Here is a 22355-nt window from a genome sequence, read left to right on the forward strand (position 1 = left end):
AAGACAAGTATTCTCACTTGGTGTATCCCAACATATGCATCAAATTAATAACTTGTGACAATTTGGGCTCAAGTGGTCATCGAAGTTGCAAGAGAATAATGAAAAAATACCCTTGTTGCATTGCTTTGTGTGCTTATGTATAGTAAAAGGTTTCAGCTGAAGTATTTATTGTTTGAGTGAGAAATTACCTCTTTCAAAAAAACTACGTTACTTCAGGGGGAGTCGTTTCTCACAATGTTTTATACTATCAACAGCTCTCCATTGCTCGTTACCAAGTACCGTAAGGTTTATGCCAACAATTATTTTGAGTAATTACCAATAGTGTCCAGTAGAGGGCCTTTAAGGAATCTGGCTAGGCTCCTTGAAAATAACGTGAGTGTTTTATATCTTAAGGGTTCACAGTCAATTAAGGAATGTTTTATTCTGTTTCACTTAAATGTTCCTCGAAATGCCGGCTCTTATGGAAAGCTCTCATTGAAATTCCAGTTGAGATGTGTTGCATTAGAATTATAACAAACATTTCAAGTTTACTTTTCAGAATTCCAGTTTAATCAACGAATGTTTCTGTTGTCGTGTTTACCTTTGTTGAATTATTAATGCTGAGATATTATATCATTTCTTTTTTGGTTTTATTTTAGATGTGGACAATAGCTCATCAGAGTGGGTCACATTATTGGACTATCAAGATCTAGGAATGGCGTTCAACCATTTGGATGTAAGCCTTGGGTTACATGACGGAGCGCGTCTGAGATCAAAGGTAATCAAGACTCATAGTTTCAGGAACGGTACTTCCAATAATTGTCAAAGATTAGTCGTTGATCGCATTATACTCTTCCTAACTTAGGATTAATCTTGGGACCCAGCGGCCGATTTCACAAAACGCTAGGATTGATCCTATCTCGAGTTAGGACGACTAACCTGTCCTAACTGAGGATGGGTTCAATGCATCCTACGTCTTTGGATAGGAAATTTAACTCGTCCTAAGTCCTAAGATTAATCCTAAGTTAGGATGAGTTTGGTGAAATCAACGGCTGGACGAATTAGGTTCTGTGACTCGTCCTCACTCGAGATAGGATTAATCCTAGCGTTTCGAGAAATCGGCTGCTGTATCCCCACTCGGTACAACCCAATACATACATAAAACACCAAACCTGCACAAATTGTGGATCAGTTGGTCACTATCTTTGTAATTAATTAACAAAATTAACAAATGTGTGCTGATGCTTAAGACTCCATGCCTGAGGAAGCCTTTCACCGATCCAAATATATATAGAGTGAAAAATTACCGGCTCTTTCCCTATAAAACTGTATCTTCAAGAGAGGTTTTTCTAAAAAATGTGTATATTATCAACGGCAAGTAAGTTTTATGATCATTTTGTGCAGTAATTACCAGAATTAAACACTGCTTTCAAGCATCCAGTATTTCAAAACCATTACTCTAGTTTGAAATTTTTCAATATGTATTTGTTAAGAACTTAGAATATGAGTTGTATTTTTAAAGTTTGCATTCATGTGTATATCATTCAAGTGTTTTTGTTGATGATTGAAATCAACCTTGTGCGTTTTTAGAAAAGCTTGTTTGATCCATGATTTATTAGGTCCAATCTCAAAAAAGAGTGAAAGGGATCGAGTTTTAGGAGGAAATAAGTTTGTAGAAAAGAAAACCAGGCCCTCAGAAATATAAATAAAACAATAAACTTCAAGACAGTATGATTGGAATCACAAGTTAAATACAATGCTTCTTCTTGTTCTTTTGTCTAAACTCTGAACCAAGGTGACAACAAAAATTAAAATCTGTAGTTTAGTGACTTCAAGCCACTACTTTCCTTGTCGAGGTCTCTGATTTCCTGCTTACCCTTTTAATATCTGTATTTAGGACAGTCGTCATGTTGTATTACAACACTGAAAACTAGACAAAATGATTGGTGTATGTACAAATATCAACTGTTCGTGTTTGCCACAGGTTCAATTCTGCCATGGGAGTGTCTGCTTTCAGCCTATGATAAGTGACGGGTTCTGGGTACTATCTCAGCCGCCTGTTGTAGGTGACGTCACAATTAATGACATCGAGACAGATTCAACAAGTACAAATCTCCACGTGGCCTTCCAGACATTTGAGCATGCATACATTGACCATGATAGACAGTTAGAGTTGATGGATTTCTACGAGTGGACTATCGCTGAGGATGGGGAACACAGTGCTGTACTGAGTGAATGGAAACGCATCGATGATTTGAACATCATTGGTGAGACGGTATGTTGAAACTCCTTTTTAAACCTCCTTTTCCGTTTTTGTTGGTTTGTTGACAACTTCAGTCGCTTCAGTAAGAAAAGGCAAAAAGTCAACGTTATCACTACAAGAAATTGTTGGATTTTTTTTAAATACTGTTTTTAATTTTTAAAGGCTCGATTCACTGCATCGTTGGATGGACATCTCGACCACGACACGTGTCTCCGTATGGCTGTGAGGGGCCACAACAAAGCTGGTCTTTCATCCATAGTGAGCACAGAGGTTGTGGATTGTGACGATGTGATGATTGTTAAACCGCATGTTGTCATCGACTCGGACCGTAAGTTTCGACCTTAACCATGGGGGAGTGTGAACTTTCATGGAGGCCTTGACCATGTACTTGTTAGAATAAGTTTGCAGGAAGATTCTCACATTATGTGACAGGCTCTAATGTGACAGTTGAGTGAAGGGAGTGTGAATTAAAAAAAACACAATGTGGTGTTATGCTTTTTTAGGGTCTATATTTTCACATTTTTGTTTTCACACTTTGTTTTTGATCAATATAGGTAAACTTTCTGTTCATCCCCGATACATCAACAGTTGATGTTTTTATTAAACTGGCTGTTTCCCCAGTATGTTTTTTTTCCAGATTGTGACATTTATTTTATAAAAGGTCATAACTTTTGAACCAAACATCACACAAGTGTGTAAGATATGTCAAAATGAAGGTTGTTGTATGGTCTCTTTAGCCATGTATTAAACCCAATAGGTCAATTGTCCCCCTTGTGACTCATTTTTGCAGAGCCCATCACATATTGGGCCCCATTCACAAGTTAAATCAATGTGACACCGCACTAATACATGTCAAACAGTCTCAGTGCTGGCAACCCTGCCCTCTTCGGCAAACGACATTCCAGAAACCAACTACCCAAGGAGTTTTTAAAAACCTTTTGCTAATTGATTTACCAGTTACTCAATTTGAACTACATTTGCAAAAGATGTATATGTTAACAGTCATCGATGGCAAGAACAAATCACTTTAAAGCTTGTGCAGGGCTTTGGTAGACGTTGACCAACACCCAACCCCACATACTTCTATCAGAACCAGACCCCCACACTTAACGCACTCATACAGAGATAATAATTTACATAAGATACAAAATTAGATACCAAAATTTGTGCCGGACGCTCAAATCAGCCACCGACAGATCTTTGTTGCACCAACATAATGGAACAATCTCCCACCTATACACTTCGGTCTGCAAAATAATATTTTTTAAATTTGCACTATATAAGACTTATCATTAAGAGCTCCCCAATGTCTTACTTGACTTTCTCCACTACATGAGTAGCTCTTAAAAAAAAATAAAACTGATTTTCTCTCTGTCTTTAGACGAAGTGAACTTAGAACAGAATGCTCTGTGGCTTGAAGCCGATACGAACTACATCTCATCAACAACCGTCCTATCAGCAGTCTGGCCTTCATTACGTCACAGGAACTACGTCTGGGCAGCGGTTAAAGATACTGGATCTGCCGATTTCGGTGACTTGAACAATGGCTTGAATTATCCTTGTGAACATCCAATGGCTGTAGGTTGTGGAAACACAGGTAAGTGACAAATAATTTTGTTACGTCTGACATTGCTGCTATCTTCAAAAACACTGGACACTAGTGGTAATTGTCAAAGACCAGTCTTCTCACTTGGTGTATCTCATTACATATGCATAAAATAACAAACCTGTGAAAATTTGAGCTCTGTTGGTCGTCGAAGTTGCGAGATAACTATGAAAGAAAAAAACATCCTCACACGAAGTTGTGTGCCTTTAGGTGCTTGATTTTGAAACCTTAAATTCTAAATCTGATGTCTCGAAATCAAATTCGTGGAAAATTACTTCTTTCGCGGAAACTACGTTACCAAAAGTGTTCACTGCCTTTAAGGGTTTCGGTACGTAACATATATATCTGTGGACATATAAAGTTCACAGGTTTAATTAAACTTACTTGGTTTGAAGATTATCATGGTAGAAAGCTTCCCGTAAAATATATCTTGCTGAAGTTCTGTAATTTTGAGAAATGAGTAAAACAATGTAACAAATTCATTTGCTCCTCACGAGACGTCAATTATTTGAGCATATAAACAACGTATTATTGCGACTCTCCTTGCGCCATTAATGTTGCGCAGTTGTGTAAAGTTTTGTGAAATCGGCTGCAGAAAACATTGCTCTGTGATGTTCCAGTGAGTAGGGATTCTTGTCATGGCCAAACAACTGGATCTACAAGAGGCATCAAACACTTTTAATGGTGCTTTGAAGAAAAACAATTTTAACAAGCATTGTTCTTGACTAAACGATTCTTGCTTTAGATAAAGAGTTTGTGAATGTCCATGGTTTATCGCTGGAGCACGGCGAACGTTACCGCATCTGCATTCACGCTGATGAAGTCACACTAGAGCATGAGAAATGGTCGGAAGCTCTGCCGTCAGTGTCCAGCTGTAGCGACGGGGTTGTCATTGATACGACACCGCCAACACCCGGCTCTGTTTGGATTGGCTGGAGCAGTCATAACAACTACCAGGTAATTCGTAAAATGAGGAGTTTTTCTAATAATTTCTTCGGTGGAAAAAACCCAAACACAAAACAACAAAAACTATACCAGGTTATTCGAGTTTCAAATATGTCTTCTATTATTTACATTGTTTTCCTGGTGGAGACAAACCATTTGTCAAACTAAAGTACCTTGCAATATGTATTGCAAAGTACCATATTGCCTGTTTAAACTTTTCAAATCAATGTAATCAAGGGGATATCTCCAGCTATTTTATATTCACGCATGACATCACAATTCTTACTGAAATGAGGCCATAGGCGCACGTCACGCCAACTATGGCCTCAAATTGTGAAGTCATGCATAAATATTAAGAGAGGTTTATGGGTCTTAAAGGCAGTGGACACTATTAGTAATTACTCCAAATAATTATTGCCATAAAACCTTTCTTGGTGATGAGTAATAGGGAGAGGTTGATGGTATAAAACATTGTGAGAAACGGCTCCCTCTGAAGTAATGTAGTTTTCAAGAAAGAAGTAATTTTCCACGAATTTGATTTCGAGACCTCAGATTTAGAATTTGAGGTCTCAAGATCTAGCACCTGAAAGCACACAACTTCGTGTGACATGGGTGTTTTTTATCTTTCATTACTATCTCACAGTTTCGCTGACCGAAAGCTCAAATTTTCACAGGTTTGTTAGTTTATGTATATATTGAGATACACCAAGTGAGAAGACTGGTCTTTGACAATTACCAATAGTGTCCAGTGTCTTCAAACAATGTTATTATGGTAAATTGATTTAGATCTGAAGACAAAAAAGTGTTACAGTGTAAAACTTAAGTATATCTTTGTATCTAATAGAGTTCTACTTCAGAGCTGGTTATACAATGGGAGTCTTTTAGTGATGTTGAGGAGCACGGCTTAGCGCGTCATCATTCTGGAGTCAAGTACTACGAGTTCGCAATCGGTGAGATTCTAGTATGGTATCCTTGTGGTTTACCAATATGCCTGCTGAGTTATCTTGAAAACTGAAACACCTGTTGTTGAAATTAAGTTGTTGTCTATAGACCGTTATCATGCTGTCTCCACCTTGGTCATGTTCCTCGTATTGAATAACAATAATGAATGCTAATAATCATTATGAAAATAGGAACCAGAATATTTCGTTCTTCCAGCCTCGGTGTGGTTACATTGATACTAATGGGGAAAATTCACGATGGCTGCACCATAATCGAGGGTTATTCTTGTATAATTCTTAAAGGGTGTAATTCGGCAGAGACAAACCGGAGAGTTGTGAACTGAACTAAGTAACTGTACTTTATTCCATGCAAAAACATTTCCATGTGTTTCTTATTCCCTTGTGCACAATGGTGTGGTAGTTATAGTATTGCACTACGTACATGTACTTGATCTAAATGGTGATGCAAATATAGAGTGCATTTGATTAGCTTCCCCGGGTCGACCCCGCGGTGCTCACTTGGGTGAGCCCCTGACAAGAGCTATTCGAACAATTACTCGCCCTCTTGTGGTGACGTCATGCACCTCGGGGCACCTCCAAGTGACCCACTCCACAAGCAGGGCACTGGGGGCTGACCCGGGTGAGCCCCTGGAATGGCGTCAAAGCTTTTGGAACGTACCGGGGGCAGGCAGACTGGGGTCGACCCAGGGAAGCTAATCGAACGCACCCAATATTGGACACTGTACATACGTATGTGAATTTAAATTGGATGGTGGTTGTGAATGTTTACAGGGTCAATGCCAGGTGGAAACGATGTCCAAGACTTCACCCGTGTCGGTATCGCTAACAGCATCATCATACACAACTTGAGGTTACAGAATGGACACGCCTACTATGCAGTCATTAGAGGTAATGAACAATGATCCTTTTGTCTCTTCGGTTATTATGATTTATTCATCTGGAATGAATTACAAGTTTAATGAAGAATTTGTGCCCTGGTCATTAAAAAGACAACACGGTATATTTTAAAGTTATAAAACAGGAATTGACAACAATCTGGAGATTTCTGAGCAAAAACTGCCGTAATACTAAATGGCATGAGAAAACACAATTACCAACTAAATCAATACCACTAATCCAAACCACGCCTTCTACAATGCCATCCATGACCACAAATAAAAAATCCAAAAGGCAGTTGAGCATTGGACATGGTCACCTGTCTGAAGGAGCACTTGCTTGAAATGAGTGAAACGTAGCTTAAGTAAGAAATGTCTACTCCGCTGTAGTAGAATATATAGCAAAACTGTTCTCTAAAGAACAAAATCTACATGTGTTGCTGCAAACCAAATACATATTGATACCTTACCATGCAATACCTCAACTCCTATATAACTACCATTATTCTTGGGATTCCCAAAATGAACCCCATAATCCACCAATTAATGACTGGTCGTTAATTTAACACGCGTGCATTTTGGTTTGTTTAATTACACCTGCCATATTTACCATGAAGTATTAATATTGTTCTCAAAGATAAACTGTTACAATACTTTTCATCTTTTTAGCAACTGATTTTGTTGGTTTGTCTACAAAATCATCGTCTGACGCAATTATGATCGACACAACATCACCAACTGTGAGTGATGTCTACACATTGGACGTTGGGGGCAGCAGCTTCCTTATGTCCACAACATCCGTCTCACCAAGGTAAAGTTTGTAAAAAGAAAAGTGTTCTTGTTAAAAAAAATTATTGCAAACCTGCTTTTCGTTTTGAAAGGACTGTTAGGAAAATTTAAGCCTGGAACATTATGAAAATTATAAGTTTTATAACTTTAAAATATATTTTCCACCATATTCATTTCCAAGTTAATGTTTTTGTTTTTTCTCAAAGCACCTTATCTGGAGACAGTACTGTCACTTTAACAGTCGAGCACTCTTGAACAAAATTGCCATTGTTAACAAAAATATTCAATGATCAATTAAATATGGAATTATAATGATCTAGGCAGTCCAATTTGTACACTTTGAATTTGATTATAGTATGATTTTTTTTTTTTAATATTTCATCACAGCTGGGAGAATGTTTTCACAGATGTAGAAAGTGGCATCTCATACTTTGAGTGGGCCGTGGGTTCACACCCAGGTCATGCTGACGTCATGCCATTCACCAGAGAGGACTCAGAGTCTGGAGTCACTGACCCTTCACAACCTTTGACCCTTCATGAAGGTCACTCGTATTTCATTTCTATAAAGGTAATTGCAGCAATAATCAGGTCAGATTTACTTTGAAAAAAAAAGTAATTCAAATACAAGAAAATCGATTTATAATGTATTTATAGAAGAAGATTTTCATTGAGAAAACTGATTTTGTACAAGTAATTTTGTTAACATTTTTTTTTATTATTCCCACATCAGGCCATCAATCATGTTGGGTTGATCTCGTTAAAGGCGTTCGGTGCCTTCACGGTAGACGAGAGCCCTCCAGTGGCAGGTCATGTCTTTGATGGAGACCGCTCTCTCGCATCATCCAATCACAGAGATCGTGACTTCCAGGAGGACCGGAAGACAATTAGTGCATTCTGGGAAGGGTTTCATGATCCCCATAGCGCCCTCATTGGTCATTCGTGGAGAGCAGGGACGTGTAAAGGATGTAGCGACGTCGTATCAGAGCAGCACATCGGAATGGATACCGGTAAAAAAAGGAAGATCAAATCATTGTAAATGCATTGACTCAAATTTAAGTGCACCACGATGATAGTTGATATTCAGCTATCACAATTTATACAAATGAGTTCCATGAAAAAATGATTTAAAGACACTGGACACTATTGGTAATTATCAAAGACCAGTCTTCTCACTTGGTGTATCTCAACATGTGCATAAAATAACAAACCTGTGAAAATTTGAGCTCGATTGGTCGTCGGAGTTTTAAAGAAAAAAAAAAACACCCTTGTCACACGAAGTTGTGTGCGTTTAGATGCTTGATTTCAAGACCTCAAGTTCTAAACTTGAGGTCTCGAAATCAAATTCGTGGAAAATTACTTCTTTCTCGAAAACTATGTCACTTCAGAGGGAGCTGTTTCTCACATTGTTTTATACTATTAACCTCTCCCCATTACTCTTTACCAAGTGAGGTTTTATGCTGATAATTATTTTGAGTAATTGCCAACAGTGTCCACTGCCTTTAAAAGCCTTTTATTCAAAATACATCATTGCCAATAAGAAAAATTTGTTTATTATATAACTTTTTCTCACAAATGTTAAAAATCAAAGCTTTAAATTTAAACTGATTTTTTTACCAGTCCAATCTCTAGCACAATGAAGGCCTGCGTACTTTGTATCTCCAGCGTATCAAATTGTTTAAAGCGGGTAAAATTGTGTTTTCTACATATTAAAACTGATTCGTTTTGGGCGTTAAAGGCAGTGGACACTATTGGTAATTACTCAAAATATCTATTAGCATAAAACCTTACTTGGTGACGAGTAATAGGGAGCTGTTGATAGTATAAAACACTGTGCAAAACGGCCCCCTCTGAAGTAACATAGTTTTAGAGAAAGAATTAATTTTCCACAAATTTGATTTCAACCTCTGAATTAGATTTTGAGGTCTCGAAATCAAGCATCTGAAAGCACACAACTTCGTCTGACAAGGGTGTATTTTCTTTCATTACTATCTCGCAACTTCGACGACCAATTGAGCTCAAATTTTCACAGGTTTGTTAATGTAGTTTATGCATATGATGAGATACATCAAGTGAGAAGACTGGTCTTTGACAATAACCCATAGTGTCCAGTGTCTTTAATAACCTGTAAGCTTAAGTTTTTGAAATATTTCCTTTTTTTTTTTAGAGGTTAAAGCTGACAACCTGAACCTTGTGCCCGGTTTCACATACTATGTAACTGTGATGGCCTGTAACGCTGCTGATCTGTGTACTTCAGTGACATCTGATGGGGTACTAGTTGATGATTCGCCCCCGTTGGTAGGTCGCGTGTATGATGGGAGCCCCGGTGGTGGCGATATCAGCTTTCAGTCGTCAAGGTTGGTGTCCTTCTCGAGTTTGACTTTGCTTATTTCGTCCAGAAATTGGAAATGAAACTACAGGTTATACCATTAAAATTCTTTATAGGAAAGCAATTTAACAAAAGTTACCACTCAGCTCTTAAAAAAAGATGAATGTCGCAATAAGGTCACAAATCTTTTGCGGGGAAATGATCGATGTACACTTTAATTGAAAGAAAACAAAACTACTAATTTATTTAGATAAAATTGCTCACTTGACAATACTAGACATTGACCAAGTACTTCTGTTTACTGATAGAAACAATAATGTCGAGCATACAAAAACACGCAATGCAACCCTGATTGCAAGTTTAATGGCAAGTTTAAAAGCAAACACCAGAGTGACGGGCTTCATGGCGTTTTGTACACCCGAGGGGGAAATTGCACCCGAGGCGTAGCCGAGGGTGCCATTTCCCCTCGAGGGTGTACAAAACCCATGGACCCCAAATCACAGGGTGCAACAATTGTTTTTGTTATACCTTGGCAACATGATTATTCTTCTTCTCAAAGTTCTGTTGTCATCTTCAAACACATAACGACGAGTTTAATAAGCAGACGAACAGTTGTTCAAATAAGAAACCGTTCTTCACTGTTCCCTCGAACCCGCGACCGTTTCGTACTATGCACCGGAAATTGCCCAATGGTGGGAACGATCAAGGTAAGTACACCGGTTAACATCACTCATGTTACCCACCGCGCTGTGCAGCCATGGTACATGTGTATTTGTTGCACGGCACGTGATTGGTTCTCGACAATCAAACTTCAGAATTTGTTACCGAGGTATAACAAGTTGTATTGCTTGTTTTACAGAAGGCAGCTCTCAGCACATTGGTGGGGTTTCCATGATCCCCATTCCAGCCTCTCACACTATGAATGGCGAGCTGGTACCACACCAGGCTTGGCTGATATCCTTTCATCAACACGTATTGAGCTGTCACAATCTGCTCTGATGTTCCTATCGGAGTCAGATCAGATGCTAGAAAATACTGATATCTACATCACAGTCCGTGCTTATAATGGGCTTGGTAGGTGGAGTGAATCTACATCCAATGGGTTCCGTGTAGATTCAAGCCGACCTCAAGTGATTCAGGAACCAACCATTGACGGAACAGTCGGGGTAGTCGTCAGAAACACTCAGGTAATAAAAATACTTTTGTATCAATAATCAAAGGAGGCTTTGTTGTGAATTTGTTTATCGTCTCTTATTATGTATTAGTTCAATTAATTAATTAATGTAAATATGAACACTGGCGATAGTCGTCAGAAACACTCAGGTAAAACCTTGCTCTATGGTAAAACTTATATTAAAAATGTTTGTATTTCAGAATTTCAGGAGGCTTTAGTAGGAATGTTTTGATGGTCTCTTATTATGTATCTTCGTTCAATTAAATCATGTAAAAAGTGAACAAATAATTTTTTTCCCAATGTTGATATCCATAAAAGTATTACATACCAAGGTAATTTTTTTTCTCGCGTGCTTATTTACCATTGAAGAAAAAATAAAATAGCTTCTTGAACAAATGTTCAGGGTACGGAGATTGCAGTTGATGAAAAGAAGTTTGATTAAAAACCCATTAAACAATTTAGTGAAAAACAATTAATTGGATTTGTAGGTTTGCTATTTGAAAAAGAATAAAACAAAAATTCAGGCCTTAGTTGAAAGAATTATTTCTTCATTACATTTTAGTCTCTTTAGAAATTTCATCAGAAACCATTCTATATATGCTTATAGGTTCTCTGTGACGTCATTCGATTCGTCTGGAAGTTCGTTGACGTAGAGAGTGGCATAACGGACCAATACGTTTCAGTGAGAACACACCATAATGGAGACGTTAATATTCCAACCATCAAGGTAATGTCTCGGAATAAAAAAGGTTGTTTTTGAGCAAAGGTAAACATTAAAGATCATAAAAATAGACGACTCTGTTGAATTTTGTCAAATTTAAGTACATAAAGCAATCAATCATTCATCATTCTTTGATTAGAGTGTTCACTATACAGTGTTCCTGTCACATTTCTTTTAGTGACATTACTCACTAACAACAAACCTCAACATGATCATGTTGGTTAATATAAGCTCACACCATTTAAAGGCAGTGGACACTATTGGTAACTACTCAAAATAATTATTAGCATAAAACCTTTCTTGGGGACGAGTAATGGGGAGAGGTTGATGGTATAAAACATTGTGAGAAACAGCTCCTTCTGAAGTGACATAGTTTTTGAGAAAGAAATAATTTTCCATGATTCGATTTCTAGACTTCAGAATTAGATTTTGAGGTCTCGAAATCAAGCACCTGAAAGCACACAACTTCGTGTGACTAGGTTTTTTTTCTTTTATTATTATCTCAAAACTTTGACGACCAATTGAGCTCAAATTTTCACAGGATGTTATTTTATGCATATGTTGAGATACACCAAGTGAGAAGACTGGTCTTTGACAATTATTAATAGTGTATATTAAGAGTATGTTTAAATTAAAAAAAGCAATCTTTTTTTTTCGTTTAAACAGATTGCTGGAAGTGAGGTAGACCACACCTTCACCAATTTGACCTTACATGAAGGAAGTCACTACGTCATCACAGTGGTAGCATGTAACCAGGCTGGTCTCTGTACTGAAGCAAAGTCAACAGAATTTCTCGTAAGTGACATCACTATTGATTCTGAGATCGTAGCGCGGAATGAAACTTATTCATGCAAGGTCTTGTCTTATGGCAAGTTTTACGAGATAATTACGAGATAATGGCGCAACTTGTGTTAGGAAACACAAGAGAAGCATATATTTAATGCTTCAGAATGTCCTGGCCAAATTTAAAATGGCTGCTTAAACTAAAAAAATATTGCTTAAAAGTTCTCCTGCTAGGCAAACATGAACTGGATACCAGTCACAAATTGCACAGGTGCAGTGGTTAATTTGGCCGGTAACGATATTCTATAAGTTTGTCATTATTTTAACAACGACAAAACAACTCTTCTTGATGTGCCTACAAACTGCTCTCTGTTTTGTGTTTGGCGCCAAAGATTCACTATATTAAAAAGATTGTTAAAGTTCTGTCTTACGTTTTGATCAGGCTTATAAAGTGTCCCCTCATGCGTTCATAAATTGGCTTCAATTTTAAAGGTATAATTTAATCGTTATTTGTCGATATAATCTTCACACTTTTAGGTCGACTGTAGCTCCCCGACTGTAGGAACGTTTGCAGTTGAGACAGAGAGTGCTGCTAACCTTGAGCGTCATCATATAATTTGGATAACTCCAACGGAACAAGAGGTGGAACCAACTACTTCAGTACATTCAGGATATTCTTGATAAATAGCTGCTTTTCAAACACCCAATATTTTTTTCAGAATAGGCCTAATAATAATCATTATTTTGGTTTCTTATATAGCGCTCTTCAATCACTAAGTGACGCTCCATGCCTTTCAAAACAATGTTTTGCAACTGTGTTTAAAGCCATTGGACACTTGCGGTAAACAGTATTGTTCAAAGGCCCACACTTTGTGTATCCCAACTTATATATAAAATAACAAACCTGTGAAAATTTAGGCTCAATCGGTCATCGGAGTCGGGAAAAAATAACGGGAAACCCCCCCTTGTTTCCACACGTTTCGCCGTGTCATGACATGTGTTTAAAATAAATCCGTAATTCTCGCTATCGAGAATTGATAATTGTTTTAATGTTTTCTCAAAAAGTAAAGCATTTCATGGAATAATATTTCAAGAGAAGTCTTTCACCAGTTTAGTGATGTCTCTGTACTGCATGATTATTTTTTAAACTTCATATGCCGAGTATTGTTTGAAACAATGACTTGACATAGCATGGTTTGAGTGAGTTTAATTAAACAACGTTACTTTATGCTTTATAACTTTAATTCTGAAGCCGGAAGAAAGTACCGAAGAGGGCACCGACCCCACGTCAATGACGACCCCACGACCTCTACGCTATCACTCTGGTTGGATGACATGGTTAGAGGACCCGTTCACCTCCACCGGATCCCTCGCCCTTGCTTGGCTTGGGTTTGCTGACTTACACTCCGGCATCAGTCATTACTTTGTCTCTGTTGGACGAACGTACGGGGGCTCAGAACTCACACCGGTAAGATTAAGTACACTAAGATTTGTCAATAGTTTCGGAAACAAATTTTTCCATCCATTTATTGTGTATCTCCATTCCAGGGGGGACCCACGAATATTTCCACGGGTTGGTAATGCGTGTCAAACATTATTATAATAGTAATAATAAGACTTGTAATGCGCACATATCCATCCCTGCTGGGTGTTCAAGGCGAAGTAAAACCATCCCCCCCCAAAAAAAAAAAAACCCCAAAACAACAACAACAACAACAAAGAAAAGCAGACACAACAAAAATAATCCTTGAAAACCTGTGACATAAGATAAGTTTTGAGAAGAGATTTGAATTTTTTGGTACAAAGACAAGATCTAAGATTAAGTGGTAGAGAGTTCCAGATGCTTGGCGCAGCTGAAGAAAAAGACCTGTCACCCCATGAGTGTCGAGACTTGGGTTCATGAGGAGAAGCATGGAACTTGATCGAAGATTCCTTGATGGAGTGTAAACTTGAAGCAGTTCAGAAATATAGTGGGGAGCCTTTAATTGCCATTTAGAGCTTTGTGGACAATGAGCATCAGCTTGAAGATGATTCGTTGAGAGATAGGGAGCCAGTGTAGTTGTTTCAGAATGGGGGTGATAGAACAGGATTTTCTAGACAGTGTCGTAATGCGGGCAGCAGTATTTTGGAGGCGTTGAAGTCGGAAATTTGGTTGTTAGGAAGACTGTAGAGAAGAGCATTACCGTTGACTACATTACAGACTACAGGCTCGTTTGTGTACGAGCCAATGGGAATTACTTTGCAACAGTGGATCAGTCTATGTTGTAATCAACTCCACCGGGTGAACAACCTTGCGTTGGCCACTCAAACTTTGTTTCTCACGTATATTCTCATTGGAGTCAAAATGCTAAAAGTCGCCTGGCAGTGGTATTTTGTAAAAGTATTGCCTTCGCCATTGTCACTAATGTTTTGATGAGTGAAATGTGTAAACTTAGGTTTAAATTTTGTGTTTTAATTTTATTAATTTTGGTTTAACCCATACACCGATGTGTGTTAGCACTGTATACTCAGTACTTTCCCGAGTCCTGTGAAAAAAATATCACAGGCATGTTACTCGGGTGGGATTCGAACCCACAACCCTTGCAATTCTAGAGCAAATTCTGTTTTAATTTTATTTAAAAATTAAGAGTAGGCCCCCCCCCTTTTATATTGACCCGTGGCTTCATGACGTCAGTTGCTAACTGGCAGTTACATGCACCAAGTGTAAACCAGTTATTGTGTTCCCTTTTAAGAGTGGACCAGTTCGAGTGACTTACAGCAGTGATGGTATGACATTGGACGAAGGCATTGCACAAACGGCAATTATACCAGTAGAGGGCAGTATAACTGATTCCAACAATCACTACCTTTACGTATCGGTATGGGCTGTAAATGGGGTAAGTTGAAAACTAGACTAAACAAGTTTTTTAACCACTTAAAAAAGCAACAAATATTTAAAAAATAAAGGTTCCTTCCCTTGTATTTCAAACAACTTAAAAACTTACCTAGTCCCTTATGGTTAATTACTTATAGTAATTGTTTAATGAATAATTAGCATTATTAATTGTTTTAATGACACATGAGAACTGTCAATAAGACATTGTCAAAGTTGTTCACATATAAGACACTTCCTAAGAAGTGTTAGTTTCAACTAAGATCCCACTATTTTTGTTTTGTGATACTTATCGGTTACTTACTTCATTTGAAATTCATTGCCAAGTTATAGTCAAAGGTCACAATTGTCTGTGTTAACATTTGGTTTTTGTATATGTATTTTCTTCTTTCATAATTTAATAAATAAAGGTTGGCCTACCAAGCAGTCGCCACCATTCCACATTTGAAGTTTCTGAAACATCTCCCGTTGAGGGCGCCCTGGTCATGGTACGTCGTTGCCAAGCTGCAACATGTGAGGGTCACTGCGCTTGTGCACCCATCCATGGCGCCTGTTCTACAGCACAAGGACTGTGTAGTGATTTAACCATTGGTAAGATTGCTTATTCCCTTCTGCTCGGAGAAACTTAAAAGAACATTACAGAATTTGTTTCGCTATCAAAAAAAGTCGCTGGCAGTGTAGGCACTTGTAATCCACCATATACAAAAACTGTCAAACCTGTAGAAGTTTGAGATCGATCGGCCATCTGGGTCATGAGAGAATAGTGAAAAACCGATTACAAATTTTGCATTGCAACGATGACAAAACAAAAATGAATAAAACGCTCCCTGAGCGATAAACTCCAATCGCAAAATTAGATTACATATTTCTCATCAAATATGAAATTTCAGACAGAAATATTTCAAGGGATGTTTTCTACTATCATCATCATTAGACCGTGTAAGTTTTATGTAAATCTGTGATCTTCACGATTTTTGTTTCTTATCAAGTCTGTAACGTTCCTTTAATGTCAATTGAGATTTAAAAAAACCATAATGTTTAGCATCCTGCCTTCTAAAAAACTTTTTTTTAACAATTTTTTTTAAGACCACCGGATTGGCTATTTTTCGAAAACAAAAATTCGTCTGAGATCGTTAAAATGTAAAAAAACATTTTTAAAGAAAGAAAAAGAAAAAACGCGGCCTTTAAAAAGGAAGGGAATAGTGATCCTTCATCCGTGTTATTTAGAGTGACATGTTTTTTAACCTGTATGTTTTTAAACTTACAATGTTTTTGTTACTCACTTTTGAGAATTTGTTTGTAACTATCAATACAAAATAGGCTCAAACCTTAAGGTTTTTAAAAGCTAGAAACAAGTCTGGCGACAACATGCCTCAAAGTGACACTCCATGACACCATGTGTGAGAGGTTGCTTTGTTATTTATAGCTCCACGCTGCAACAAAGCTGCTATACAACACAGAGCTCCCACATGGGTAACATGTGTCATGATGTATTAGGAATTTTCAAAATGATCGCTTTAAAGCAACCAAAGTCTGTTTAACCTCATGCAAACTAAATTTTACTTTTTGAATGCAAGAATTTTTAATAAAACTCAGCAAAGATCACATCTTGCCATTTTTCGTTCAATTAGGTATTGTAGAAAAATTTTGTCCATTAAAAAATATCTTTTCTACTTGTGTTATCCATGTAGACAATCCTAATACCGAGATCGAGGTCATAGACGTTATCGATCTGAACTTTGACGACATCAATAACTTGATTGATATTGATGGCACTGCTACTCAGTATATGATGGCTGCTGCATGGCGGGTCAGTCAGCAGAAAGGACTAAGTATCAATTGGTAAGTCTAAGTAGCTCTGCTATTATCGAGTGAAGGAGTCACAAAAAGAAATCAATTTGCTAATTAGAAATATCATTCTATCAAATATATCGTAACACATTGCAGAATTTAGAGTGTGGTCTTACTATCAGGACTAAGTCACCAGTCATTCAAAAACCGACTGGTAAGGACTGGCAATCGTAAGGATTATCAAAAAGACGTAACGTAATATGTTACCTAAAACTGAAAACGTAACGTAAAATGTAACATGATGTTACGTAAAACGTAATGTAACATATAACATAATGTTAAATGCAACACGAAGTTACGTAAAATAATATAACGCAAAACGTAACCTCACGCAAATCGTAACCTCACGCAAATCGTAACATAACGTCTAATGTAGCGTAACGCAAAGGGTAACCTTTCATACTGTATTGTTACATAATTTAATGCAAAACGTAATGTAACGTAACATGACAGTAGAACATAACATAACATTACATAATGTGCGCAACTTAATCTTCAGTAACGTGACATTATAATAATATTAATAACGTAACGTGATAACCCCACAGAGGGCGTGTTCTTTTTTATGTAAAGAAACCACTGGGCCAATCTCCAGTGTTCCAACTCTGTCACAGATGTACTCCAAACATTACATTAACCCCAAATCTTTTTGTTCTAATTTGGTTAAAGGTATGAATGGAGTATTGGGGATGACTCGTCATCAGATGTTGAGCCAACAGGAGTATTTGATTCAGCCAATGAAAGGGTTTGGTTCGACATTGGCCAGGAAAATCACACCATCGTCATGCTTGATGAAGGTAAATAGAGGGGAAACCTGCAAAATACAAAATCTACTGTAACGCTAGGCCTATGTGATATTCGTATAGGTTGGCATTGGTAAATCAGCGATCGAGATGAGCGCTTGTTTGGCTAGGTATAATAGTTATTACCCAAGTTAAAAGACAAAGTATTTTGGTTAAAACCATGTTTGAACTGTTATCCGTGTTTGTTTTAATGTGAACAAGTTTTTTCCCCCACTAAAGGAAGTTTAGGGAAGTTGGGATAAATTTTCCTTTTGGTGAATCACGCCATAATTATCTCTTAGAAGGACTTCAACCATGTCATTCCTACTGCGAGTCTATTAACAGTAAACAAAATTCTGGACCACAACATCGTGCAAGAAAAAGTGGTATACACTTCTGGTTCATGTTATTGTTATTATTATGATTTATTCGTCACAAACACACATACAAAATACAAGAAAAGTCAGGGATATATGCCTGGAATTATTTATTTATTTATTTATTTTAATTCTTCGGACAAGCAAAACAATAAAACAAGCACGTCCAGGGAAGGGCAAAAGTTAAAAAACTGTCATCAAAAAAGATGTGCCCTCCCAGACCTAGCTCATAAAAAAACACATTTATATACTATACATTAAACATTTTAAAATTGCAGTAAAAATTAAAAAAGTTTACAAAAAAACTGAAGCCCGAAGGCCTTCAATTCCAATATCCCTGGCCAAAAGTTAAACTTTCTTCATCACTTGCTTTGTTCAAAACTTCCCTCAAGACGCACCTAATGAGGACCGCATAAACATTCTCTTCTACTGATGTGTCGCTGTGCCATACATTTCAATACGGACACCAGCGCATGATAAAATGTTCACTTAATATATCGTTCAAAACGTATTTCAAGACATTCAAAAGGCACAATGTGATCTTATAGTTCAACCTTTTGTTGTGATATTATTCAGACCGAATTCTGACGACTGGGCTGAGTTATCATTTTTACATCCGGACCTGGTACAGTGACACCTTGTACGCCGTGTTTAGATCAGATGGTGTTACACCAGATATCAAGGCTCCAGAAATCTCAAAAGTCAGAGGAACTAAGGTAAGCTTTGTAGAAGAGTTACGATTTTAAGTGGCAGTTTTTCTGCTTTTAATTAATCTCCCTTATATCTTCAACGATCTAGACCTTGGGATCTTGATGCTTGGAAGATGGGTAGAAAGCTTTGATTTCTAGGGGGTTTGGGTACTTTTTGTAGGACACAAAAAAACTGTCCAGATATTTAAATTAAATTTACACGGTTTGAAGATAATGATGGTAGAAAGTTTCCCTTCAAATATTACTTGCTGAGGTGCTGCAATTTTTGAGAAATGAGTAAATGTCACAAAAAAATGTTTTTCGTCTCTGGAGATTAACATTATTTTAGCAGGTACAACATATGACTCTCCTGAAAACATCGCACTGGGATTTTCACATTTTTCTCAAAAACTTGACGATAAAATGAAGCTGAAACTTCTACATGCATGCTTCAAGTTACTAAGAGTAGCAAGTCATGGGGCGATAGGTCATTTTTCCATGCTGGACCCACACTCTGGAATGACTTGCCTCTACAAATCTGCAATATTTCTAACATCAATACTTTCAAGGTTAAGTTGAAAACCACTTTGTTTAATCTCGCCTATGTGTAACTGGTATATTTTTCTTATTTTCCTTGCTGTGTGTGGTTCCCCCTCCTGTGCGCCTTGAGCACCTCATTTTGGTGGATTTTGGCGCCCTATAAATATTCTTTATTATTATTATTATTATTATTATTACAGGTTAATCAAATTACATAGATTTTTATTCACAGTGAGTAGGGATTCATGTCATGGCCTCAAAAAATTGATTTACAAAAGGTATTGAAACCTTTTAAAAGGTTAAGTTTTATTAAGCTCAACGTTTAATTTTTCAGATTAAGGATCTAGCAACTGAGGGTTCTACGGAGGATACCGACTATATCACCAATCCTGATACTCTGTACGTCTCTTGGGAGGGAGTGTTTCGTGACGACGCGATATCGCAGTACGAGGTATCGCTCAGCACGTTCAGAGGAGGTAAAACAACTAATAGAAATGATTAGAATCTTGTTTTATTTATTCAGGCTAATAACATCAAGCACACGGCAACAAAAATTCTTGAATTGTAAAAAAAAAAAAATATGAAACATTAGAGACACACCAAAATACAAAGAACACGGGAGCCTGCCCAAAAGCGACCCAAATCACTATTTAAAAGAGCAATCCCTTTCAAAATTGTAGTTTTTTTTTACATATTAACAAACAATCAAAAAGGGGAACATCTAAGAATGTTCCTGACATTTTTCTGGACTTTCTGAACTCTGGAATCAACAACCATTAAAACCACACCCTCTGTCATGAAAGATTATGAGATTTGAAAAAAGAAAGAAGACAAAAAATTGTCTTTTGTCTAAAAATAAAAATTTACTATAATCCTGTTTTTAATATTACAGGTGAGGATATCAGTCACTTTGCCGACAAAATCTTAACGGCGGATGTCGTGACGACACAGTTCACTGGCCTTGGTCTACAGAGCGGGAACCGTTACTATAGCAACGTTCGGGCAATCAACAAAGCCGGTCTGCGCACACTCAGAAGCAGTGATGGCTTTGTGGTTGATCTAAGACAACCGGATGCTGGACTGGTGTTTGATGGGATAGGTATGACGCAAAATGCTCCAATGTTTTTTCAGAAAAGCAACTCTTATTGTGTTAACGTTACTCGCTTTTTTGGAAGTAGGTCTAGTGGTAGTAGCCGGACTGTTATGTTTGGTTCGATGATTTTTTCCCCTTGTAATCAATAGTCAGAATGGTAGACATTTTAGCATCTTTTGGGGAGCACTTGTAGACACACTTTGAGGTGTTATTTGTTTTGGATGTTTATTAACCCCTTTTCTACCTGATGAGGTCTAATGTTTGTCACAGCTAGCGTTGTGATCTGAAAAAGAGAGGTTTATAATCATTTTATGAGAAGCAGAAAGTAAGATTTGATATTAATAATAAACAAAATATGCTGCAACGTGAAGACTGCAAGCAATTTGCCTATTTAACTTCGGGTTACTGTGTACTTGCCGTTTGCCGTTTGAAATTGTTTCTCATGAAAAATAACTTCTTTTACTTATTTAAACCACTCACCAGTGTCACAGTATAATTAGAGACGATACCTTCAGGTTGATTAGACATTGCTCTCTGAGACATTTTGAGCACTTCCCCAGGTCAAAATTCCAGTTGAACCTAGTTAACTGGTGTCAACTGGTTCAACTGGATAGTGACCAAACTCGTCCATTTTCCATATTAACCAACTGGTTTGGACTAGGTTTAACTGAGTTCAACTAGGTTGAAATTATAAACCAGTAGGTTTCTGTCCATTTTCCATATTAAACCAACTGGTATTAGCTGTGTTTAACTAGTTTATCAACTGGTTTTCAACTAGTTCCAGTTAAACCTTGTTTAACTAGGTTCAACTGGAATTTTGACCTGGGTCCCTATGTTTGATTGTGAAAGGGTAATCATTTGCATTGTATGGAACATGTTACTGTTTTAGCTAATATTTGATACGCTTATAAACCTTATGCCCATGATGTCATTTGAGGAGGGCGCCCTCACTTAGAGGTCAAATGAAGGTTGATCATTGGCCAATCCCGGCCGCGCGTACAAGTCTGTGCGTCGCGATTGATACATCATATTTTTACCTCTAAGATGGCGGCTTCATGACGTCAATGCATATGGTCTAGAATAATAATAATATGAATATCAAAGGTACTCAAGGCGCTGAGTATATACGTATATGTTGATGCAGTGATGAATTTTGAGACCAAATTATTTAGCACCTTCTAAGTGTTTACAAGGTGCTACGGCACATACAGCAGCCACAGCCAGGAAGACTGGGGCGAACCCCTTCTCTTTCCGATAAGTGCACTGGGTTACTTTACATGACTACACAACACATGGGACCAATGGCTTTACGTCCCATCCGAAGGACAAAGCAATGGTTAAGTGTCTTGCTTATAAGGACAAAAGTGTCACGGCTGGGGATTCGAACCCACACTCTGCTGATCAGAAACACCAGAGTTTGAATTCGGTGCTCTTTACCTCTTGGCCACGACACTTCCACCAAACATTCAAAGTCTGCCTTCTCCTCTTATATAGATCTGCATGATTTAGAATACCAGAACTCCAGCACGTTGATCTCAGCCTCATGGCACGGCTTTACAGACCTGGAGTCCTACATTGATCACTATGAGTGGTGTGTGGGTCGAACTCCTGATTCTACTGATCAAAGTGTCCTCCAATGTACCGATGTTGGGATGCAGCTATCGTCTTCGAAGATGCTCGAAATTCCACTCACAGGAGGTAAATTTTCCGTTATTACTATTTATTGCG

The 22355-nt window shown here is 37.7% G+C and overlaps 1 protein-coding gene across 1 annotated transcript in view; it reads left to right on the forward strand.

The window, feature by feature from the left end:
• The window catches only part of LOC117306438, a 62348-nt gene that overhangs the window by 29651 nt on the left and 10342 nt on the right, over positions 1 to 22355 (forward strand). Inside the window, exons 25-48 of the mRNA XM_033791016.1 lie at positions 639 to 757; positions 1964 to 2254; positions 2405 to 2570; positions 3624 to 3839; positions 4594 to 4805; positions 5638 to 5743; positions 6527 to 6643; positions 7300 to 7441; positions 7807 to 7987; positions 8150 to 8426; positions 9584 to 9773; positions 10605 to 10932; positions 11527 to 11646; positions 12307 to 12435; positions 12961 to 13065; positions 13676 to 13891; positions 15156 to 15299; positions 15706 to 15886; positions 16987 to 17137; positions 17816 to 17943; positions 18882 to 19021; positions 19869 to 20010; positions 20427 to 20633; positions 22122 to 22325. Of these exons, the coding sequence (XP_033646907.1) occupies positions 639 to 757; positions 1964 to 2254; positions 2405 to 2570; positions 3624 to 3839; positions 4594 to 4805; positions 5638 to 5743; positions 6527 to 6643; positions 7300 to 7441; positions 7807 to 7987; positions 8150 to 8426; positions 9584 to 9773; positions 10605 to 10932; positions 11527 to 11646; positions 12307 to 12435; positions 12961 to 13065; positions 13676 to 13891; positions 15156 to 15299; positions 15706 to 15886; positions 16987 to 17137; positions 17816 to 17943; positions 18882 to 19021; positions 19869 to 20010; positions 20427 to 20633; positions 22122 to 22325 (4212 nt within the window). The remainder of the gene's footprint in view (positions 1 to 638; positions 758 to 1963; positions 2255 to 2404; positions 2571 to 3623; positions 3840 to 4593; positions 4806 to 5637; positions 5744 to 6526; positions 6644 to 7299; positions 7442 to 7806; positions 7988 to 8149; positions 8427 to 9583; positions 9774 to 10604; positions 10933 to 11526; positions 11647 to 12306; positions 12436 to 12960; positions 13066 to 13675; positions 13892 to 15155; positions 15300 to 15705; positions 15887 to 16986; positions 17138 to 17815; positions 17944 to 18881; positions 19022 to 19868; positions 20011 to 20426; positions 20634 to 22121; positions 22326 to 22355) is intronic.

Source organism: Asterias rubens, unplaced genomic scaffold (genome assembly GCF_902459465.1).
Source record: "Asterias rubens unplaced genomic scaffold, eAstRub1.3, whole genome shotgun sequence".
NCBI classification, from domain to species: domain Eukaryota; kingdom Metazoa; phylum Echinodermata; class Asteroidea; order Forcipulatida; family Asteriidae; genus Asterias; species Asterias rubens.